The sequence below is a fragment of the Colletes latitarsis genome, chromosome 5 (genome assembly GCF_051014445.1).
Source record: "Colletes latitarsis isolate SP2378_abdomen chromosome 5, iyColLati1, whole genome shotgun sequence".
In the NCBI taxonomy this organism is placed as follows: Eukaryota; Metazoa; Arthropoda; class Insecta; order Hymenoptera; family Colletidae; genus Colletes; species Colletes latitarsis.
Window position 1 is genome coordinate 30,466,535 of NC_135138.1, and position 24,561 is coordinate 30,491,095.

At 40.1% G+C, this 24,561-nt stretch overlaps 1 protein-coding gene across 8 annotated transcripts in view; it reads right to left on the minus strand.

Annotated features, from left to right (window-relative positions):
* The window catches only part of Tmod (tropomodulin), an 86,382-nt gene that overhangs the window by 49,449 nt on the left and 12,372 nt on the right, over positions 1-24,561 (minus strand). Inside the window, exons 1-2 of one of the 8 annotated variants that reach the window (XM_076765295.1) lie at positions 10,031-10,182; positions 9,351-9,572 (exon numbers count right to left, since the gene is read on the minus strand). The exons of 6 other annotated variants lie outside the window; for them this stretch is intronic. In XM_076765295.1, the coding sequence (XP_076621410.1) occupies positions 9,351-9,458 (108 nt within the window). In that variant the 5' untranslated portion in view covers positions 9,459-9,572; positions 10,031-10,182. Of the gene's footprint in view, positions 1-9,350; positions 9,573-10,026; positions 10,183-24,561 lie in introns of those variants that run through there. One more of the 8 variants, XM_076765299.1, reaches the window with a different exon arrangement.

A 24,561-nucleotide genomic window follows, 5' to 3' on the forward strand; every position in this document is an offset into this window, starting at 1 on the left:
TCCGCGCGAGAAAAAATTCCCAGCTCGCAAGCTTTCCCGCCCGGGCGATTTTATTCGAAAGGATCCTCCGCTACGGGGTTCTAACTGCCCTCGCCTCTTAACTCTTACATTTTCTTTCACGACGAGAGCCTCCTGAGAGGATTACACGCTCGCAGCGCGAACTCCGCGATACTAAAGGCGATTTCACGGTTATAATTCTTTTATCTGCCCGCTCGAGACCCCTGACCTCTCCACCGCCCTCTGCTCCCCCCTTTAAACGAGATGCAGTTGTACAGCTCCCCACTCTTCGACGATTATCTGGAAGAGAATAGAGAATTGCCTGAAAGTCCTGCTCCGCGATCCTCAACGTCCCGTCGAGTGGGATACAGGCTTAAAATTAAGTTTCGCGAGTTCTTTCCTGCAGGAGGACGGTGTGTTTAAACTGCTTAATATAAAAAATAAATGTAATATAAATATCTTCCTCTGATATTAAACTTTGATGAAAATTAGACGATGTTCGAGATTTTTTTCAAAGTGAACTATTGGGCGTATCAATTTAAAATTTTGTATGCATATTTATTACTGCTTTGACAACGAGTAGGAATTTTTTCAAGCATCGACATCGACCACTGCCTAGAATAAAATAGAAAGCTTCGAGCCATTTCCGTATTCTTCCACTACAAGTTGTGCGAGAAATTAATTACTGATGAAGAGATAACATCATCGTGTGACCAAAGAAAATAAAAATAAACAACTTGTACCTTCCTCGAAGTAGCGAATCTTTCTTCTAATCCCAGAGCTAGAAGACATAAAAATATCTTTGATGAAAATGAATAACCGTTGTCAACAACGTCCCGTCGCTCTATTCCTGTATCGCAGTTTTGCGTCTCGAAGTTACAACAGCCCGATGAAATTAAACGAAGAAGAATATAATTTGATCGTGCCTCGCTCCTCCCTAGAGCGTCCAGATTTCTCACGCATCAGCGGAGATCATGCTCGCGAAACACCGCCCATTGGCACGACCATGTGTCGTTGTTTATCGCGCGAATTTAAGTTGAGATCGGGGTATAATTTAAACGGAGTGGATTTTGGCGAAGCGCGAGATCCGCCCGCTTGAATTATTTACGAGACGCGAGCGTCTATTAATCCTCTTCGCAGCCGGCGCCGCGATTCTCCATCAGACTTTCGATACCCGTTTTCTTCCGGTGCCAATGGAGCTTCTAAAATCGACAACCGTTAAACCGAAATTATCGACGGCCTGCAACGCGCGTACTACGAGTCAATTACCTCGCGCGATGATACGATTCGTCAATTTTTTGGCTCGACTCACTTTCAACAAACTCGTAAACTGTTTCGAAATGTTACAGACTTTAAAAGAAATAGGAATTACAAACCTTATTTAAATCTACGAATCTTATGAATTTCTTCGTAAAATTCTGGTATCTATTTTTATCCGTATTCGTACTTTCGAAAGCGTTAAAACGCGGTCGAGAAATTTAAAAAAATGTAAACTCGCCCCCGAAAATACATCGAACTGGAAGGTCAGCGAAACAAGTGCACTATGCCAGTGGAATGCAGCCGCGCGAAGAATAACTCGACGAAATTCAAGAAAAACTCGGTCAGAGGAGTTTATTTGAAATTGGAAAGTCTGAAATCTCATGGAACGAGAAGAACGCCGGGAAACTCGATGCTAATAGGATTTTATTAAAATCCCATGAGCCTTTCGGAACGGTGCGAATTTCTAATTTTCATTTGTGACTTTGAATAACAAAGATTCTACTTGTCAAAATGAAACGCGACAAACTACGATACAGGGGAAATAGCGGAATAACAGAGGGAAGGGGGTGAGTAAATTTTGATCGCAAATTATATGAAAATCGTTTTAATCGTCGGGGGGGAAGGAAAAGTGAACGCTCGATGGAAGCCAAAGGAATCTCGTGCCAGGTGTCACGATCAAGCCAAAAGGTCTAAACTTTGTACTGGTGTCGAATGGACGAGTTCCTAGCGATGATTTATCACGGAATGAAAAGCCAACGGCTTTTTATCCGCGATCAAACACGCGTATACGTAAGTAAACACTCGCTTCCTGTTGTCTCTCAACAAGTACAGTTCGCGCAAACGACTGCGCAGTTCGTAAAAGTTTCGTTGCATAACGCTCCTCTTTTTTTCCTTCATTTCTCTGGCGATATTTTCGGTCGAGTTCCGTGCCAGACGTCGCATATTTTGACACGCTTGAACAACATCGAACGAAAGTATGCCCACGTGCTTCTTCGTCTTATTTTTCTTGCATTTTGCAGATCGAAAATTGTTTGGTGTGGAAATCTTTTGTGGGGTGAAATATACAGTAGAGTTCCGATTATCCGGCACCCGGTTATCCGGAACGTCCGAACAATTAGCATATTTACTTAGAGATTATATTTTCCACAACAAAGAAGTCACAGCTCGCATGCATCCAGCAGTGACGTCGATATTAACAGTTGAATAAAGTGTAGAAATGTTATATATTTTATTTTTTATTAATGAATTGTATTACTACGTTACCCATGGTTGTGTTTATTAAAAATAAACAACGAATTTTTGAGAAAAATCAACAGTAGGTGCTGAAATATTTCAGCGAAAAAAAATTTTTTCAAATCGTTCTAAAAAAATTATTTTCGGTTGCAGGAGTCGATTACAATCATTTTTGATCATTACACATACCCCCGAAATCCTACGCATTTTCGAGAAAAAAATTCCTTACCGAAAATATAATTTCTGGTTAGAAATGTCTGCCCGAATTTTCATGCGAATCTTTAAAACGTCATAACTTCTGAACGGATTGGACGATTTTAATGTTTAAAAAAGCAAACTACGCGTATTTTGGTGGAGAATAAGTAGAAATCACAAAAATATTCGAAAAGTTGGTCCTTGACCCCGTAAAATGAGAAAAACCCCATAAAAATGGTCCAATTTTCAAACAGCCATAACTCCTACAATTGTGAATATATTTCAATGAAACTTTTTTCTGAAGTAGGGCTCATGGGTACCTACAAAAAAGTATTAGACAACTTTTCTGTAGGGCGTCAAACAAAATTACTAAAAATGAAAAACGAATTTTTAAGAAAAATCGACAGGGTGTAGGTGCCTAAATTTCTCGGTGAAAATAAATTTTTTTAAATCGTTCTAAAAAAATTATTTTCGTTTGCGGGGATTAATTACAATCATTTTTGGTGAATAAACCTACCCCTGAAATCCTACCCACTTTCGAGAAAAAAATTCGAGTAGGTGGACAAGTTTTTCGTCGAAATTAAAAGTTTGAAAACGATCTAAAAAAATTACTTTTGGTTGCAGGGGTCAATTACAATCATTTTTGGTCAACACACATACTTTTGAATTCCTACGCGCTTTCGCGAAAAAAAATTCTTTACCGAAAATATAATGTCTGACCAGGACTATTCTACTGAAATTTCATTCGTATCTTTAAAACATCACAACTTCTGAACGGATTGAAGGATTTTAATGTTTCAAAATACAGACAACGCGTATTTTAATGGAGAATATTTAGAAATTCTATCAATATTGGAAAAGTTGTTCCTTAACCCCGTAAAGGGTTAAGAAAAAAATTCTTTAGAGGAAATGTACTCATTTTTATGACTCCATATGTAGGTACAATCCAATTATGCGGCACATTTGATTTCCCGGCATTGCCCCAGCCCCGAACATACCAGCTAGTCGGAATTTTACTTTAGTTAGTACGGCCAATTTTTGTTACCAAAGCGACTGTAAACGTTTGACCATTTGCTCGACTCAACTGTGATTAATTTGTGAACAGAGAGTCTTCGGTGTCCATGTTGCACGACTTATTTACGCTAGATGAATCATCTCAGCGTTATCTGGTAAACAAATGAATTACAAACAACGTTTCGATTCGCTAAATAACTGGTACCGCTAGTTTCGGTGGCGGCTAACAATATGCGCCAGCCTAATAATAAGCGTCCGATGACTACACAAATTTGGGGTCCACGAGATGCCATTCCAACGCAGAAGGTGAATGCTAGAGAGTACACCGCGAGCAATTTATTTCGTTCAGCCGCCCAGACTCACGGTCGGTCGTGTCTATTAAGTCGAGCTTCTATCACGTCGCGGGGACGTCTTCATTTTTCATGCGTCGGACACTGCCAGAAATTATAAATTCAAAACCGACCACAAAACCAGAATACGCTACGCGAGTTTCATCGAATATACCGTCCTTGATCCGTTGCGCGACCGTAAATCCTTTGAACGCCTATGCCCGTCCCTTCTATTTCCAGATTTCTCAAGCTAGTAACGCCAAGTTCGCTCAGAAACGAGAGAAGAGATCCGCGCCGGTAGGTCCCAGTCTCCTTTCTCGGTACGCCTGGTGTCCGTTTATCATCTGCGCGGATGATGCATCGTTACTGTTCAACGATGCATCATAACGCGCCTTAATTATTCCCATAACTATGAATCTTAGAGACCGGTCCTTCCGAGGAAAGTTAAATGGCGTACGACGAGCTTTTATGGCGATGCCGAGTCTTTTGCTGGCGCTGGTCATAACACGTTGGGGAATCAGTATTTCGTGCTTTGATATCGCTAATTGGTGCTGGATATCACCTAGATCTTCGCGGAATCCCGTAATTAATATCGAGTTTAAGCTGACTCGTTTCTGACCTGAGATTTTTAATATGACTCGAATTTGTAAATACCGTGGTCATTTTATTATCGAAGTTTCTAAACTGAACTATTACAGTAAACTGGTATTTGCAAATCAACATCCAACAATAGAGGACTCAAAAAAGAAATACTACTGTATCTTGGCAATCTACGATGATCCATGACACACTGATCTTTTCTAAAAGCTGTAAAGATTCTACCTGTTCCTTTCAATGCCATCCTTCAGTCACACCTGTCTAATTGGAGACATGTGTTCAGCATATTCAAAATACCAAGAATCGCGCAGTGATTGACTGAGATTGACATCCTGAAGCCGACTTTATGGATTGACAGGGGTTGACGGACTCTCGGTTGACTTTCGGTAGTCGTGGGCGGAACTAAATCAATATTCTTGTTTATTTCTGTTCGATGACACTTGGGGGTGACCGGTCTTGGTTGAGCGCCAGAGCAACGAAAGACTTAGAACCTACGACCTTTTTGGAGAACAAAGCCTTACACATCTTTGGGCATATCTAGTCTCCAAGTGAACACAAAAATGTTAGTGTAATTAACGACACAAATCATCAAAGGTTAGCCACCTCGAAACGAAAGTTCAGAGAAAAGAAATTTGTTAAAATCTAAGCTTTCTATCGCGTGGAATCATGAATGAAAAATTCTTTTTTTAGACTTTTAATCGGCAACGTATCGAAGCTTGAACCTTGGACTTCACGAGGAATACGATAGAATTTACTGTTTTCAAGGTTCAAACGCGTGCAACACGCGAATCGGTTGATCCATGAGCGCACCGTGGTTCCCACGAAATTGCGGAAGGTTATCGAAGGCCTCCATGGATGGTTTACGATGTTGAAACGGATACAGTGCATTAGTTGGTGCATGGCCTCTGCTATTTCCATCGGCAGAGCCTTCGAGCAGGCTTCGTCGACGATGCTCCTATTTAAAACAAGTAACTTTACGGTGCATACGCGGCTAGGCGCTGCAGGCCTTCACTCTTGTGTCACTCTTCTATTTCCAGAGCCATCGGGCGTCTTTCGTCGAGATTCGTTCCCCCCGAGATAGGCGTTTATGTTTCGTACCTTACTCCACGCAATCGACACCATTTTGTCTAAAATTGATCGCTGGAATCACTTCCTTTGCTTTGAAACCGAACCGAGGATGCTTCAATTTAAACTCAGTTTCCTCGAGCCCATACATCGACACTTTCGCGATAATACTTGCAAGAAATTCTTAAAAGAAAATGCAGGAACATGGATCGTTCCCCTATATTTTAAAAATCTAAATTCATTTATTTATCAGTGTGTATCATTGTAAGTTTCAAGTAATAATATTATCGTAAATAAAAACTTCAAATGATTCAATGATAAATTCTATATTCGACGTTGAAAGTAAAATTAAAATACGGATTTGTAATATATAGGTGCCAGTATCTCGTTTATTTTTAATTCGACGAAACAAAGTGGGGAATTTCATGGTTTAAGAGGTCAATGTCTTCGAGTCAAGGATTAGTACGCGAAGGGTCAACGAACCCTTGAAGTGGGCTAAAAATAGTGGGAAACGAATGCTCCAAAGCAAAATATTTCTGGTGCGCGAAGGTGGCGATTGCAACGATGCAAAGAGGATAAAATATTAAAGGAAAACGCGAGATAATACATTATTTCGAATGGGAGATTGTTTGTTCCAATTTTTATAAAATAAATGCAGCAGTCGCCAGTTGCAGGAGACATTTTTCGAGATACTCCACGCTTTCGCTGTCGAAATAACACTGACAATGAGCGTTCGAAGCTAAATACGTTCAACTTTCAAGAGATATTAATACCAGCTCCTCGAAGTTCGAATTAGATATGGAAAAAGTAGGGTAAATAATTAAGAAACGCGATACCATTCTCGATGCCAAGTTTCAGTCGCTCGAGCGGAAGATTTATGAGGGTGTAAGGTCAGAATTTCGCCTTGCGTATTTGTTCTTCTGTTCATTGTCACTACTAAATTACGCGGTCCAGGTGACCCTTGAGAAGAAAGCGAAAAGACGATGCGTTGAGGAGCAGACTTTACCATACTTTTCTCCTTTTAACCTAACAGAAATCTTCCACGATAGCGATCGAAGCTTTGCATCACTCTCTCATGTTTCTCAATTATTAAGATTACTTTATACTAGTTAAAAATTATCTATTTACATTTTCTAAAGAAAGACTTCTGTTCTGAATCTCACAAATATTACAAAGGACATCTACAAAGGTTGCAACCCCTTTCCTCGACCAATCGCTAAATCTTTTATATCCCCATTTCTATTTATTATTTCAGATTTTTGGGTCCTCGAATTCTCATTTTTCGTGATTTTTCGTCCAGCCTTCGGGATCTACGACGTTTCGATGGTGTTTAGGATAGCTCGAGTCTCATCGCGGAGAACATCATTGTTGCTCTTGCGAGCAAAAGCGCGGGCGATAGTCGGCGAAAAGTACACAAAGAAACGAGCAGCCAGCAGCCGGTGTTACTCATCGCGAACGTTCGCGATTTTCACGGGTGTTTATCACGGTTTTAGTTGGAGAGGCATATCGGCCTTGGGTCCTGGCAACGCTCCTATAAACGCAGGAACCTCTCGGAGAACGCTGCTTCCAAATGCGTTTCTACGTTACGCAAATTATTCGCGATTTTACCAGAATCCGGACGTCTGTCGTTTCGACTCCGTTTAGCGGCGATTTTGAGCTTCGACCAGCTTCGATCGAAGATTGCGACGGAATGTGGACGTTGGACGATCTATGAAGAACGACTATAGCGACTTCGAATCCTTTCCAAAGTGTTCGTGCAGCATGCGCTCGATTATTCGCGTTACCGAGACGGAGATAGGGTCGAGTGCTATTTCGATTAGGCAATCTTCCTGTTTTATACTTGGTGTTCTGCTGTGATTTATCGCACGGTGTTGGGATTTATGTTACGTTATATAATTACGACTCTTGTTTGACGTTCTCCGCGCGGAAGGAGAGCTTGTACCGAAATTTCGACACTTAACGGAGGAATTTATGCTTGTCGGGAATGTCTGATTTCAGGAAGATTGGACACGCAGAATGCATGTTTATAAGTAGATTTGTACGAATTTTTGGGCGCTGTTAAAGCACTTAGGAATGTAGAAAATAAATTAATGCTTGCAGCGATTCGAAGCGTCAAAAAATAATAAAATTGCATGTGCTCCTCTATTGCTTTAATAGAGAGCAAACAATTCTGTTTGCGACGCATGATATTTCAAACGTAATTCGTACAGAGATATAGGGCTGTATGCTTTGATTAGGCGATATTCCAGTTTTATAGGTAGTTGGTTCTTCGCGTATGATTTATTACATTTACGTTACTCTACATAATTGTCGCTTTTATTCGACATTATTCGCGAGAAAACGGTGGTGCATTTATACCGCTAAACGATCGTACGGAGGAAGAATTTATGTTTTGGTGTTAGGAATTTCTGATTTTAGAAAGATCGGACGTTTATGACTAGGTTCATGCGTGTAAAATATGGCGAAATAAAATTACGGATAACCGAATATTAAAACAAAGTATCTGAAAATAGAGGACATAAAATACAATGGCCCGCTAAAATTGAAAAAACGTTTTACGGAATATTTTAATAATTTATCATCGTTTGTATAAAGATAGGGCTGCGTGATATTTTGATTAGGCAATATTTCTGGTCTATTATTTATTGTACTAACGTGTATACAACGTTATATAATTCCAACTCCTACTTGGCATTATTCACGCTAAAGGAATGAAAGGTTCGCAATATAAAATGGAATTTCATGATTTGACGGAATAATTTATGTTTAGTCTCGGGAATTTCTAATCTTAGAAAGATGCATACAGTGTTGGTATCTGTATTCATAATTGGATGTTAGGAAAATGTTGGAAATTAATACAATTATGAAAGTAGTTGAGAGGTATTAATTTTTAAAAATAATAACTGTAGACTTTATCTGTCAAATACATCAAAAAAAATCGAATGTGTTTCTCTAGTTCAATTTTGGCTGCTTTATGAATTCATAATAGATTAGTTAATATCCGCCCACGCAACGGGATGAAATCTTCATCCTGAATTATTTCTCGTTATTTTAACCCAACTTTACACAAATCTGACCGCGTATTTTCGACACCCATAACTTTCATGATCTTATATTTAACACTCATTTGTTTTTCTTCCTCGTCGTACCGCTTATTATTATTGCAATTACTTTCATTCCCTCGGTGCCTCGTCTTTCTACATATATCTTTCCTTTTTCTATATTATAATATCGAATTATTGTAATAAAAAAGTCTTCAGCTTGGGTCAAACCGTTGATTCAAACTGCTCGACTGGGTGATGCTATCAGAGGTCAAGATTTCAGATACATTCATCGACTATCTAAGCAGCTATTATCGAATCCAAATGGCAAAAGCTCTCCTACTACCGCGTAAACAAAAATATAGTCGTGACTCAGGCTGATTCTAAAGACGCCCGTGTTTCATTATTTGCAAAATACATGAGTAACAACAATCTACGATACCCCAGCTGACTAAAAATGACTGCTACAACAATAATCAGCTCCGACTTATTCCACATCGCAAATAAACCAGATGGCGCGATCCATCCTCGGCTACCAGACGAAGAAGAGGACCAAGTTCTTCGAAGATCGATTCCTCTACCCTGTTAGCCTCGATTCCATCATCCTAAACGATCTTACCTCCCGTCTGGTGGTGGTGGTGGTTTTACGGGTGGTACTAGTCCTGGTCATGGAGCTGATAGTCTCATGGGGCGAGTCCCAGTCCTGGAAAACCTCCGTGGTCGCCATGACGACTGGCACGGTCCCTCAGATTCGACGCACTATCAAAATTTCACTGGATCGCTCCCGATGGAATCGTAATCCCTTCTCTGAGTTACGATACACGCTCGAACGGTGTTGCTCCTTGAACGATAATCCTTGAACGCGATCGTTCCGTACGTCGAACAGCGGAAGCATTAAGGACCGAGGAACGCTCTCGAGGATGCCGGAAGTACGGGAAGACAGATAGATCGGGCTCAAGAGCAATCGTGCATCGCACAGACGATTAAAATTCTCATGGAAATTGTAATTTTCAATGTATCCACGGATCAGATTTTTTAACGAGCTTGCAACCTCTCGATCGATTCTCTGCAATGGCGATCAGAGATGGTCGTTCTCAGATCTTCCGTTAGAATGTTAAAAATTCCACTGCCCACTGATCTTTCTTTCTCCTTACACGTCTGATCTACGTTCGAAGTACGATGTTGATTGTCGAGCGTTAGAGAGAAAATAAAAACAATTAGATAGGACGTTCTTTGGTAGCGTTTCTCGATGGAGGAGTTCCTGGATCGATTAATGCTTCGACCGCGACCGATACCTACGTGCTCGCCCCATCGGGCGACGCTCCGGTTGTCCACGAAGACGCGACGCAGCGTAACGATTTCGCGATTTGGCTTCGTGGAGGATCGAATGCGCGATTCGAGGTGGATCACGCGCGACTGAGCTTCGGAAGCACGCATCTGCTTCACCGCGAGTCAACCGCTCCGCGCCCCATCCGCAGTCTAATTCCAGAAATACGGAGAAACACGTATAATTAGGACGACGACGGCCACCACGACGTCGCGGCGACGCTGCACGAAAAGAACCGCCACCCGTCACACGAGACTACGTAGCCGCCGCGGATGGATCTATGGAACGGGCAATGTCAAGGGATTATCCGGTCTTGGCGACTGCTTTATCCCCTCGAAATATTTCCAACTCCATCCATCTAAGGCAACTGCATCCACCACCCTCGATCAACATTCTTCCTATTTCTTTTTCAATTACTCGATCAATTATCCTGAGCCCCCAAAGTACAAGTTCAGAGTTCTCTAACCCTCTTTGTAATTAACCAACTCTATACAATGTTAAAATCCTGATTTCATCGAATATAGTGGAGTAGATAGGATATAATTATATTTCCAACTCCATCCATCTAAGGCAACTGCATCCACCACCCTCGATCAACATTCTTCCTATTTCTTTTTCGATTACTCGATCAATTATCCTGAGCCCTCAAAGTACAAGTTCAGAGTTCTCTAACCCTCCTTGTAATTAACCAACTCTATACAATGTTAAAATCCTGATTTGATCAAATATACTGCAGCAGATACGGTATAATTATATTTCCAACTCCATCCATCTAAGACAACTGCATCCACCACCCTCGATCAACATTCTTCCTATTTCTTTTTCAATTACTCGATCAATTATCCTGAGCCCTCAAAGTACAAGTTCAGAGTTCTCTAACCCTCCTTGTAATTAACCAACTCTATACAATGTTAAAATCCTGATTTGATCAAATATACTGCAGCAGATACGGTATAATTATATTTCCAACTCCATCCATCCAAGACAACTGCATCCACCACCCTCGATCAACATTCTTCCTATTTCTTTTTCAATTACTCGATCAATTATCCTGAGCCCCCAAAGTACAAGTTCAGAGTTCTCTAACCCTCCTTGTAATTAACCAACTCTATACAATGTTAAAATCCTGATTTGATCAAATATACTGCAGCAGATACGGTATAATTATATTTTCAACCCATCCACCACCCTGGATCAACATTCTTCCTATTTCTTTTTCAATTACTCGATCAATTATCCTGAGCCCCCAAAGTACAAGTTCAGAGTTCTCTAACCCTCTTTGTAATGAACCAACTCTATGCAATGTTGAAATCCTGATTTGATCAAATATAGTGCAACAGACAGGATATAAACTAGCACTGGTTGTTTCACAAGAAGACTTTTTTTGTTTTGATTCTGACAAATTTTCTGTTCTAAGACCACAACGAGTTCATCCTTGCCTACGTTTGCATCCTTGATGATGATTTGTATTAGATAAAAATAATCGTTGAAAGAGGTTTATAGCGACTTCAGGTGTTTGCAAAATTCGTTGAAGAATTTTGGAATTGACTTCGGGTCACGAACAACCCAGTTCGCCGTCGAAGGGTCGATGAATTAAAAGGTAAACGTGGATCGAATTATCGAAGGAACGGCACGCAGTCAAAAAACGTTTCTGCTTTCGAAATGTTGTCACGGAAAATTGATCGGGGGAACGGCAGGCGAGTTTAAATTTTCGTTGTGTCCGACCAGAATTCTATTTTCTGTTCTCGAGATAAATTTCGATCGAAATTTATCGTTGTGGAAGCGTCGATGGTTCTCCCCGGAGCGTAACTCGTCAAATTTTCAACGCCGCGCGAGCTTAAGGGAAACAAAGGGCCTTGATTACGAGGGGAGGATCGAACAAAATCGGGAAAAACGAAACAACCGGCGACGAAGGAAAGCGTGACGCGCATCGAGCGACGAATAATGGAAAGCGCGGTCTCCATTTCGGCCACACGCCCCGAAAAATAAATCAAATATCGACGGTATGCGTCCGTAAATCGAATTCCTGTGGAACTGGCTCGTTGACAGCGGCGACAGCATGAATGAACTCGTAAGACATCCCTGCTTTTACGGTCGTCCCTAGGCCCGACGAATTTATCTCGATTTTATGCGCTCGCGATGGAAAAATAAAAGTACCCTTTATGGGCAGAAACGACGATCGAACGCCCGGGAACGCGCGTGACAACCATACGAGCGAAACAGGATCGTTACTAGATGTTTCTCAATTCCTAACAATTTTTCCCCCTTCATTTTTTTTTTATATTTTCGCAAAATTAGATCCGGAGCAAGTTTGGCAAAATTTCAGCTCGAACGGTGACTAGTATATTTAAATATCGAGCGAAGAGTGAAAACAAACGTTGAATTTATTTAGTGTCCCTTCAAAAATTTTAGGAGTAATTATTTTTTACTGTAAAAATAAAAATAATTCTGTATATATTCGTAGATCCTATTACGTGTAAATATATCGAATTCGCGAAGGTTGTAAATTTTAATACGCGTCACGAGAGTTCGTTCGGGGGAACGATAAATAGTATTTCGGATCGAATGATCCAGGTGAACGGGTGAAAAATAAAACTACACGAGAGTTTTAAATAAACGGAACGTTCCGTGTTTCCACCATGAAATATCGTCGATTCCCGTAAGAAAAGATTGTTCGGTGATTTTTAAAATAAAAAGAAAAAAAATACCGGTAGGAACCGTTGTCGCGAAGAGAAACAGAAAATCGACCGAAATAGCTAGGATCTCGATCCTGACATTCGCACTCCAGCTGCAAATTCTATTTCTACTCGTATCTTAATAACGAAAAATTACATTTGCGAAAACGCGAATATATAAGAGTCTGGACGACGATTTTATAATCGAAAATATTTGTTTGGAATAAATGAAATTCCACGCTGATTACTGACGCCTGAAAATAGTGACACGTTACTAATTACAAACATGCTGCTTCTCTTGTGCAATCGTTTAACGTGAACTAACTTTCGATTCCTGGCCGAGAAACCGCGTCAGAAATTTAAGTTCATCAATCCTCCGGATGTATAGAATTTAATCGCGTACAAACGCATATTAATCGCATTCCAAATTTGCTGTAAATAAGTTTTTGGCTCCGGCGGGAAATTATACGCGATTTTACAGAAACTTCGATCAATTCGATTGTCAGTCGCGTTTATTTCCGTCGAATCTGATACTCGTTGGACTTGACGTTCCTCCAAGCTATTCCCGCGTATCAATTTTGTAATTTCATACACGGTAACTCGAGGCAAATTATTATTTCTCTTCCGCGAGTTTCGTGTTTGACTTCTGACACGTGCATTTAGTGCATTCGTAGAGTTCTAAGTAGCTTAACCCAGTTAACGTCTGACACTTTATTAACGCGACAGGCTTCGTATAATTTGCTTTGTTCGCGTGGAACGACTAGTCACTTAGAACCTGCATTATTATTTTTAAATTGTTTGTTGCAAATATTATTCCAAAAGCTGAGAACGTAAATAGACTGGATTCTATATTTTCAATCATAAAATTAATTCGAATCTGTACTTTTGGGTACCATTTTTAGCATTCTATTTATATTCTCTGATAGATACAGTGTAGGTACACACTCGTTGGATACAGTTTATCGCGACGAAAAGAGAAAATTAAATCTCCGTCAGACTCGAAGTTCGTTTGGTAATTAATGGACCAATACTTGGCAACTTTCGTGCAGGATCTCGTAATAGACCATCCACTTCCGGCGAAGGATGAAAGGTTGGTATAAAATTACGCATAATCCAAAATTATGAAAATCGTTCGCGATTCGATGAGCTGCTCGCGTTTGAAACAGTTCGATAGCAATTTATAGAAATTATGAGGCAGCACTCAAAGAATTAATATTGCAGGCAATGTAGTACTCCAAGTGCTGGATCGAAGTGATTTACGAACCAAATGCAGCGGCTTCTGATTAAATAAAAATATGATTTGGACTGTGTGTTAAGCTTGCAACAAAATTAAGAATATTGTTAGACTCTATACAAAGATTATAATTAAATAAAAAAAAGTGGGCTGTAGAAGAATGTTTACCAGTAATAATATCGATGATAATGTATTTCTGTGAATGATGTCATATCGATATATCTATGTTTCTATTTGTATAAGGATTTCCCTGACGTAACCGGAAAATATGGATATAGCGCCGTTTCGATATGAATCTCCGGTTACAAGACAGGTTCTCGAATTTGAAATCGATGCCGTTAGCCGGTTAACAAACTGGCGATTAATAAGGTATTAATGCACCGATGTCATCGTGATACCGAGTCTCGTACCGCGAGCCAACCTCGTTTAACTCTCTTCACACGCGTTCATCTTCCTTGGAATTCAATTTGGCACTATTTTAGGGGATAAATTATTCGTTCCCCCTGAACCGTTGTATTGAGAGAATTATTCGAAACCGTCGTGATAAGCTACTACCACAGCGGATTATTTCCCGTTGCAACTCGATGCATGTCGCGTCATTATTCTCCCCAACTCCAGAAAATCATGCTACACAATCGTTTCGTCGAGCATCCAAAGCTTGGAAGATAATACAAAACTTCCAGCTTCGTAGAAGAGTTAAAATAGAAATTATATCTCTAATTTAAGATAATTATTTTGCAGATTTCAACCTTTCCCTTTTGGATCTCTACAATTAACATTTTGAAATATTAACAGTTTAAGGGCTGAAAAGATTTTCTTTCGCACACAAACTGAACAAACTGAAAGTTTATTAGAAAATTTCTCGACTGGAAGTATGGAACGTAGAACCGTGTCTTATTTCGAAACGCGAAATCTCATTCTTCTATGAGGCTCCCGTCTGTTTCCAGCACTTTTTCCCCCCCTGTCCCGACGTTTTCACAGAAAATTCTGTTTCGTCTTTCATCTATTTCCTGTCTTGGCGCTTCCAACCTCTCTCGCTTCGTTGAATTCTCGCCCTGTCCGTTTCTATTTCCTCTCAGTTCTTTTCGACTTGTTTCTTACCGTTAGTAGAGTTACTGTTCTTTTCATTTAATGCATAGTTCCCTCGTATCCGTGATTTTCTTCGTTCCTCCTACAAATTAACACATCCTAGCATCCCCTGTACCATTCTCTACACACTTCTTCGTTTCATAGTCTTGTAACAATTGATACTTTCTTGGAACAAGCGTTTTAAGACTGTAGTAAAGTTTGTGTTTGTGTCTTTATACCTTCTTTTCACACTTCCAATTTCTTAGTGGTTATAACTTTGGTACAATAAAATAACTTCGATTACAGGACAGTGATTAATAAAAATAAGGGATTAAAAGAGCAATCAGAGACATTTAAATTTCCTCAGGTGAGCCAGAAAGCTGTAAACAAGGAAATAGAAATTCTCAATGTCTAAATTATTAATTTCCATCGTAGCACAAAACAGGTTGCTCTAGAATATCTTTTGGCGCTGTACGGCGATGCGAACCGACATTCCGGAAACGACAGTTTCCAAAGGAACGGGGGAGAATCTCGAGTTAGGAGGGCAGATAGCCATCGCGAAACATTCGAAATTTCTTTGGCAAGTGACCGTCCGTGTATAGTCGCGCGGATCTCTACAGTGGATCTAACAATTTAAACGCGAAAGGACAGCTGGTGAGACAGGTGAGAGAAGAATGGCATTCCCTGCACGCGATGAAGCATCTCGGCCGGCGCATTAGTTAATGCTTTTGTCGACCGAATCGCTATTTATAACGGAGGTTCGCGAACGACCAAAACGAACATCACCAACGACTTGATTACGCGTTTAGTGACATCCACGCATCCAAGGAGGGTTGGAAGGGGTAAATTACACCCCCCAGTTGCTGGGAATACATCTGGATTTCGACTGTAAACTGTTTTTATTTTATACGGAGGAGCTAGTTTTCTATTACACCCCCGTTATTAAATTTCTGGACGAGCTACGGTTCCGCGAAGCAATTCGTTAGATATTTCCATTCGAAATTTACACGTTGGAAGCTGTCACCGCGACTTTGGCAAACACGAATCGATGCAGAAATGTTATATTGTGTTTAAATAGGCTGTTAATTGTATTCGTGGCCCGCACGTGCGAACTTTGCCAAATCACGATGTATGTTTTGACTTGAGGTTATACGAATCTAATTTTGGATATCCGAACAGTTCGTAAAACGTGAGCTCTGGAGTAATTTGTGTTATGGGTATTTGCGTAACAGCCGGCATAAGAATACGTGGATCCTTGGAACCACGATATCCTTGGTTCGAGACAATAAATTGTCGAAAGGAACAGTAATTTCTACGATTCGAAAGAATAAATTGTTGAGAACGGTAATAAATTATTTCCTCGTTATGTATCGTTGATATATCGTCCGAGGAATTGGATTGGATATAATTATTGGACGTTTCACACAATATTTTTAAACCTCCTCAGAAATCTAGAGGCAATAAATATTTACGATTAGGAATTAAATAAATAAAACTCAGAGTACTGTCGACTATAGTGCTACTTAATTTTGAAAACTTTGACTAAGAATAACTACAAAATTAAAAAATTAATATAAATAAATGTTTCGAGGGGTCTGGTCCATAGTTTAGACTCCAAGTCAGAATGAGACGATAGATCAAAGATCCAAATACAGCCCGGTCAAGTTTGAATGTTCGAATTTATCGCGTCGATGGATCTTCGATGTAAAACGACGGTAACGGGCAGTAACCACCCGCGAAATGGATTATTTATAAACGTAACATCGTTCTGTCGCGGCTCAGCCAGATGGCAACACCGGTTGAAAGCTTTCGCGCGAACTCGAAAGCTCTTGGTAGTCGAAAGCTTGTCGAGGAAAACCGCCAGATGGAGACGAGCTTGCATCGCGAAAAAGACGGTGTCTTCCGTTTTACCAGTCGTTTTACGCTCCGCCAAAAAAGCTCGACTCGAACGAGCTTCCCAGAAAAAACGATCGACCAGAAACTGATCTACGTTTAATCTAAATTTCTTCTCATTAATAATAATGCAAAAGATTGCACTTTAGGAGGTCCGTAAACTTTATAGTTAGCTCTTGAGTGCAAAATTTATATAATTTAAAACCTATATCGATCGTTCATTTAGAATAAATCATCCTTGTGCGTTGGACAAGTGCTCGATTTCGAATTGAAACTAAGACGAGACTTCCGCGAAGTAAAACCGATTAATCGTTCGTAGAAAAGGCTCTGAACTTTGGGAACGAACTTTAACATTACGCGTCAAAAAGAGTAGCGGATACAGCATTTCGAACTGACAATAATAAATAGTGAAAATACCTGCTCGCGAGAAGAGTCTTTGAACCACGGTAGATCGGATCTGCCAAACCGCAAAGAAACGAGTTTTGGCAGCACGATGAAATACGAAAATATGAAAATATTTACGGCACGTACAACGAAACGAATGGCGCCAACGAGTGCTCGTTAAAGAAATCCTTATTGTCCCCCGGCTGAATAAGACAAAAATATTCATAATTACCGAACCGGTGGTAGAGTATCGCGAGTATTCTATTAAACGAACGAACGTTGACGAACGCAGCCCGTAATTAACTGAATAAAGAAAACGCATGCATGTCCCCGGTTGCAATCTCGTTGTCGTTTATTCTGCGAGTAATTAATTCTAGTCTCTAATTAGCTTAGCATTCTACGGATTATTCTGGGCTCACGGGCTCGGAATGGTTGGGGAACTTCGTCGTGCAATTATTGGTACGAAATGCTTTCCAACCACCTTTTTATGGGTGTATAAATAAATTTACAATTTTTTAATTAGATAATATAAAAATAAAATTGATAGCTGGCACGAGTAAACTGGTCAGTCTGTATTTTTTATTATTCCCGACGAAATGATTTATTCGAAGATATTAGCATTTTTCTAAGCACACTTCCGGCCAACAAGAGAACGATGGCTACAGTAGTAAATGGCGGAAGCAGCTAAGGACAATCGTAACATTTGAATTTCATGAGACCGCAACTAATCCAGATAAATGAAAACACGTGTAAACAAGTAATCCTAACAACCGACCGTGTAATTCACGCAAAACCTTTTTAAACAAACCGTTGCTTCTGATATCTAGCGAGGCAATTAAAAAGATTCATTAAAGCATTTTCTAGATTTCAGAGTAAATATTACAGGACTCATGAATTAATTTATATTTTACCAGTTTCGCTGGTGTTAGCAGACGAAGTACAGCTTAATGATTTTTCAATGCCAAATCTACGATTCGAACCAAGGAAAAGGGAAACAAATTATCTCCGGGCGCTGTTAAATCGTTCAACGCTCGCCCGTAGCGTTTTGTTTCCATCCGTGATTCCAAGATGGATAATTGGGTGTTCTGTTTCTGCCAGACCACCCTGTTACAACGCTAAGCAGAAGAGGAGAAAATCAGAAAAACTTCGAAGCGCGAAAAAATAATATTATTTAGGGTTCCGCGAAACCCAGCATGATCCAGGCTCGAATTAGTTCCCAGCCATCTAGTGTCTTTATAAATATTATTTTCTGGAGAATATCGACGTCTGAAATAATTTAATTATAAAAGATTTTTATCAACCATTACCCATTACGAACAGTACACTGCAAAACTCACACACGAGTATCTAATGAAAAAAAAACGAACCACCAACCTGCAAACTATGCAACAAAATTATAACGACAAACCATCTACGAATGTAAAAGTTACACTTTGATTGTCATATATAGGTGACAGAACGTCTAACAGTGGAACTAAAACAAATAATTCTCAAGTTGAAACGTTAAAGAAAATAAATTTTATTAGGCTTCGTAAATTTTAATGAGGTTACGAAAGTATCTACTACTTTTAAGTTGTGTAGTTTACAATTGACTAAAATCAAAGTTTTGGTCTTGTAAACAATTGTAGGATTTTAGACAGGCAGTCGACGTGTTAAAAAAAAGAAGAAATAGCATTATTCAACGTTCGTTTTATTGCTATTTAGTCACGAGACATTTACGAGAAACGCTCTTCCATTAAAATGCTATTTTCGTTTGTTCCGTGGAATAAATAGCGTCCATCGACAGCGATGGGTCAACAAGTGCAGCAATTTCTAGAACAGGTGTCGGACGATCGGTGTTCTGACGAGTCTGAACGCAAATCGAGCGACCGTCGCAGCATGAAATTGATCGTTCGAGAAAAGCAACCGACGCGGCGGGATTCATTGACGAAGGAAGACGCGGGGACGCGAAATCGAGGAAAGGATCAGCGGGAAAGCGAGGACGGACAACGAAGAGGAATCTATTTCGAGAATCGGCCGCGGATCGGCCTCGGTGCGTCGAGCATGACCGAGCACCCAACGAGAGAGAGTTCGCTAATTGAGACGCCAGAGGCATCGACCAGAAACCAAAACGGAAGCCGCGCGGCGCCCGCTGGTTCCGTCGTCGCCCGGCTCGACCAAATTGCCCCTTGGATCCCAATTTCGCGAGATCTCGGTTCTCGATCAACGATGCGAGTCGCCGAATTTGTCGTGTACGCACGCCTCACACTGTGCCTCCCTTGTTTCTATCGTCAACCACCATTTTTCTTTTTCCTTAACACGTTCAGAGCTAAGAAGTTTTTCCGCGTCTAAAAACGCCTTAACATTTATCGATATTATTCACTGAAAAATAGAAACGTTTCTGATCGCAGTGACGTTAATTAAAAGTATACGAGTATTGAGACCCTGGTGGCTGCCATAACAGTCGACATGAAAGATTGTAAATTTTAACTCTAGATTTAATCGATTGGTTTTTTTTATTGGAAATCTGTCATATTGACGATTATATTAAAATATGGAATACCTCTTTGTCTTGGTTCCCCATTGGAAAGTTTGATACACAGATGCAACGATATAATAATTTATCAGGTTATTTAAATTGTAGGCTATTGTAAATTTTAGATACTAAAGGGTATCGCAATGTACAGTCCTATAGGCTAAGAAACTTTGGGAACGATTAGGGTAGAAACTGCCTGGCAGATGCTGAACAATCTCTGTCGCGACTCCGAAATATTAATTTTATTTTTATTGCGTAAATATATGCTCCGCAGGGATCTTTCATCGTTCAAAACGGCATATTTCTACCTCTTACCGGTGTATCGTTGTTTAATAATGTAAATTTGCGAATGTTTATCCTGAGAAAATTTTTTTAGTCGTGCCACTATCAATGCGAAGAAGACATTATGATAAATTATCGTCGAGAGAGATACTTGTAACGGGATACGTTGGTATGTCATAATGATGCGTTACACGCAAGTTGTTCCGACCTGACGGTAACATATGTCGGACCTGGATAATATCTATTTGAAATAGAAGTAAACTATACTACACTGTAGACACGGTCTTGTCAAGCACCATTGTACTTAAACGTCCCCCTCAAGAAATTATAAATCACAAAGTCGACATACAAATGTTTGTCAATTCAACGATGGATCGATTGGAATCATTTGTTAAAAACTTATGGTACTATTTTTGTTTCAAATATATTTATTACTAACAATCCACCTCGCGTCTTCGGTTAACTTAGCCCCTTCGTACTCGTGGCTAAGTGAAACGTTTAAAATAACGCGTAAGTGTGTCAAAATTTTAAAATAGTCGGTCAATGGTCTAAAACTTTTCGATAAAACACATTTTTTCCCCCGGGGGATCACTGACCGACTATTTTAGAATTTGAACACACTTGCGTGTTATTTTAGAGTTTTGAGTTTTGGTTAGCTAACCAAAGCATCGAAAGATCGAGTTAACCGAAGACAAAAAGGCGCTGGAAAAAAACTATTGCTCTGCACGCTCTCGTCTAGCAATAATAAATACTCTGACATTTTCGACCGCTACCACAGCCATCGATATAATTAAAAAATCTGATTCACTGTCCACGTGTACTTTTCTTTAACGCTGTTGCATCCGAGCGTTTGATCTTCCTTCGACTTCAACCGTCTACGATACACGTAAACGAGTCGTTCCACGGCTTGCCAGGCGGAACATTTCATTCACGATTGTTCGCTTTCCGAATAAAGGCCACCCCGTTTGCTCGATCTTCCCTCGTTTTCAGTTCCATTACGGCAACCAGAATTCCCTGACTCGCAGTTTGCTCTAGCAACCGATGGGAACACGCAAAACGATAGAACATCAAATATTCTTCGACTCGATCTAATCTCTCCGCGGTTGTTCGCGGTATCGTACGATATCGAGAACATAGTCGATGGGAATATGTTTTTATCAATTATTTATCAGCCTCTGTGCACACGCATTTGACCTCGAGCGGCCATAGACCGAGTATTCTAAAAATGTTTCGCTCTGATTATTAGTAAAGCGAAGCTGAGGAACGGGAACGTGGTTAGAAAATTCCAGGCTGTCGCGGCCAACATCAATATTTGAAATTACCGCTACTTCCGCGTGTAAACTAGCATTTAGTTCATATTGTAGCTCCAGGGGCTTAGAAGAACCACTGGCGATAAATATTTGTCAATCAAATCCGTATTTATATCTTGGCGATCTACGGGTCAGGCTTAATTCCTTTCGGAGCCCCAAAATCTTTGGTAGTCTTAATATGTGGCGTAGGGTACAATGTGTACTAAATAATTTCTTTAATTGGCTACTGCTTTTTAAAATTATATTCCTTGGGTATTTCGTGATTTAATAGACCGCGGATTAATTTGTAGAATTTTTCTAAAATTTGTGTATATATCTGACTAACAACATCATCGATCTTATCAGCACAACAGGCTCGGTTCCTCCGCCATTACGGTTTCGATCATCCTCTTACACAACGTTTACAATTCTCTTTCGCAGGATTCGTGACATAACGCGATACGCGTTGACATCATGAATATATTCACGAGGTCTTTGTGCGTGCAATAGGCAAACCCAGCCGACACTGATCTAGCGTTTTCGTCGCCGCGATCAATAACATAACTAACCGCACTTTTCCAACCGGATGGAACGACGGCGTCTCGGAGCGTCGTTGCGTAGGACATTAAAAGATTGTTTCCTCCGTGTGAGGTGCGATAGCAGGGGCGCCGCGAGAGGAACCACGAGAACGTTTCTGTATAGATATTGCAATTCACAACGGAAACGTCGGTTTGGCAGCGGGAGCAACGATTCGGGAAACCGTTGCCTCCGCAACGGGAATTCCAATTCCGGCTGCAACAGGTCTAAATAGTAGTGGCCAGCGCGTAACTCCGTTGGCGAATATAAATAAGTCCGGGCTGCTAGTAATGACGTGGGGATTACGGCGGTGCAGACGCTGCTATCGACGTCAGACTCGCGACGCACGGATCATGTATGTATGGGTCTATAAACGTTGGCTCGAAATATCTTTCGGAATCGCCCCGGCCCGAACTGTCGAGACTCTACCGAACGCGATCGCCCCCGAAACGAAATTTCTGTCGATAACGTATGCGACGACTACGCGACACCGAATTCGTGATTCGTGGAAACGCGATTAGCTTGCGCCGCGTCAAGCCAGCTGGAATAAGATAAGGATATTAAAGGGTTACGACACCGTTTACGACTGCAAAACCCGGCCACGTTTACGAATTTTGTACAATAGACGAACGAACTTTTATCGCGACCACGTTTCCGGTTCCTACGCAACCCCCGATCGCTCCAGAAGAGCCTCGAATTCGCTTTCTTACCGGCGCGTGACGTAAGATCAGAATTCCCATTTACGAAACTTCTGTATTTCGACGATAGCAAGTTTATTTTAACCCTTAGGTGGATTATTGGGGCTCTCTGCAAATTTAAACTAATATTGTATAATATATGTCGATGTAATTATTTGGAAATTTGTGTAATCCTCCATTAGTTCATTATTTTTTATATACCTTAAAGGAAAGTTGATTTCCATTTACCAATTTAGCAAAATAATTCCGTCGAGATTGTGAGTCCACTTAAGTGTGTCCACTTGTGTGTACTGATATCTATCAGTCAGTTGACTTGTTGACCGTAGTCAAAGGGTTAATTAATTGCAATTGAAATTTCAGCTGTACGTATTATCATCATTTTACGGTTTGAATTATAGCGAGTCTGTTTTATATTTTTACTCAGCCCCCTCGTAAGAGAAAACTGAAATTCTTTTTCTTGCGATTTGCAACACGCGTTGAATATACAGAGTGGTAGGGGGTGGTTCTGCGTGCAAAAATGAGTGGAAAGGAAAGTCTTGTTTTCGATAAAATCGGCTTTAAAATTCATAGGGTTTGCGTGCGAGCGCGACTTCGGTGCAAGTAGAATTAGTAATTCATGGACAGACGCGACAGACAAATCGTATTCAATCGCACGCTTGCCCGACAAATTTTCAAATCCAATTGCCTTCGGAACGAAGCCTCGAACGAAAAAATATTATTCTTTCGACTCATTTTCGTACGCAGAATCAACCCCCGATCGGTTGTTCCACCCATCATCCTGCCTCCATTTCGTACAAATTAGGATTCAAATTTTTATTATTTTGCGATCGAATTTACGTCCACGCGAACGATAATAAATTGTTTTTTTCTCGGTCTCATTTCCGACAACGAAATCAAATCGGTGGAATGGAACAGCCGACGAATTTGAAATCGTTCTTTTGCCGAGTACCGAGTTGTATATCGTTCTTTCACCGGCCGAAACTTTTAAATTGTTCTTTTATCAAGCGCTAACGAGTTCCATATTTTTCTTTCGCGGAACATTCGCGAGTTCTGAATTGTTCTTTCATTGACTGCCGGAGAGTTCTTTCGTTGAAACCTAACTCGCTGTAACTTGATTTCGATCGCAACTTCTATGGCAAACCTCCTTCCGACACTTCGGACCGCGGTTATAGATAGCGAATGAGAATTTTGATATTAATATTCGATGAATTAACCGCTCGAGACTCGATATTAAAACTGACGAAAGTCAATATTTTTTAAATGTACAATATAGAATCTGACAGTATTTATAAATATGTATTTATGAAAGCAGGTATTTTTCTTAATATATTCTATATTTATGTAGTGCGAATTAAAAATAAAAATGTATTAAGTACGAATTACTACTCTGTTTGATAATTACTAGACTGCGGATCTTTATGCAAATTCATATTTTTACCAATAGAATTAAACCTGTGACGTACGATTTAATTTCAAATAATTTTTCACACGTATACTATTTAATTTTGTTACAAGGAATGGCTACGAAAAAAGAATAAATTTGGCGATTTTAATATACAGGATGTTCAGCCACCTCTGGGGAAAATTTTAATAGGAAATTCTAGAGGCCAAAATAAGACGAGAATCAAGAATACCGATTTGTTGATGGAGGCTTCATTAAAAAGTTATTAACAATTAAATTCAAAAATTTCAAATCGTTCTGGAAAAATTATTTTCGGTTGCGGGGGTCAATTATAATCATTTTTGGTGAATACACATACTTCCGAAATCCTACCCACTTTCGAGAAAAAAATTCGAGTAAGTGCCTAATTTTTTCGACGAAAAAAAAATTTTTCTAATTGTTCTAAAAAAATTATTTCTAGGTTCTGAGGTCAATTACAATCATTTTT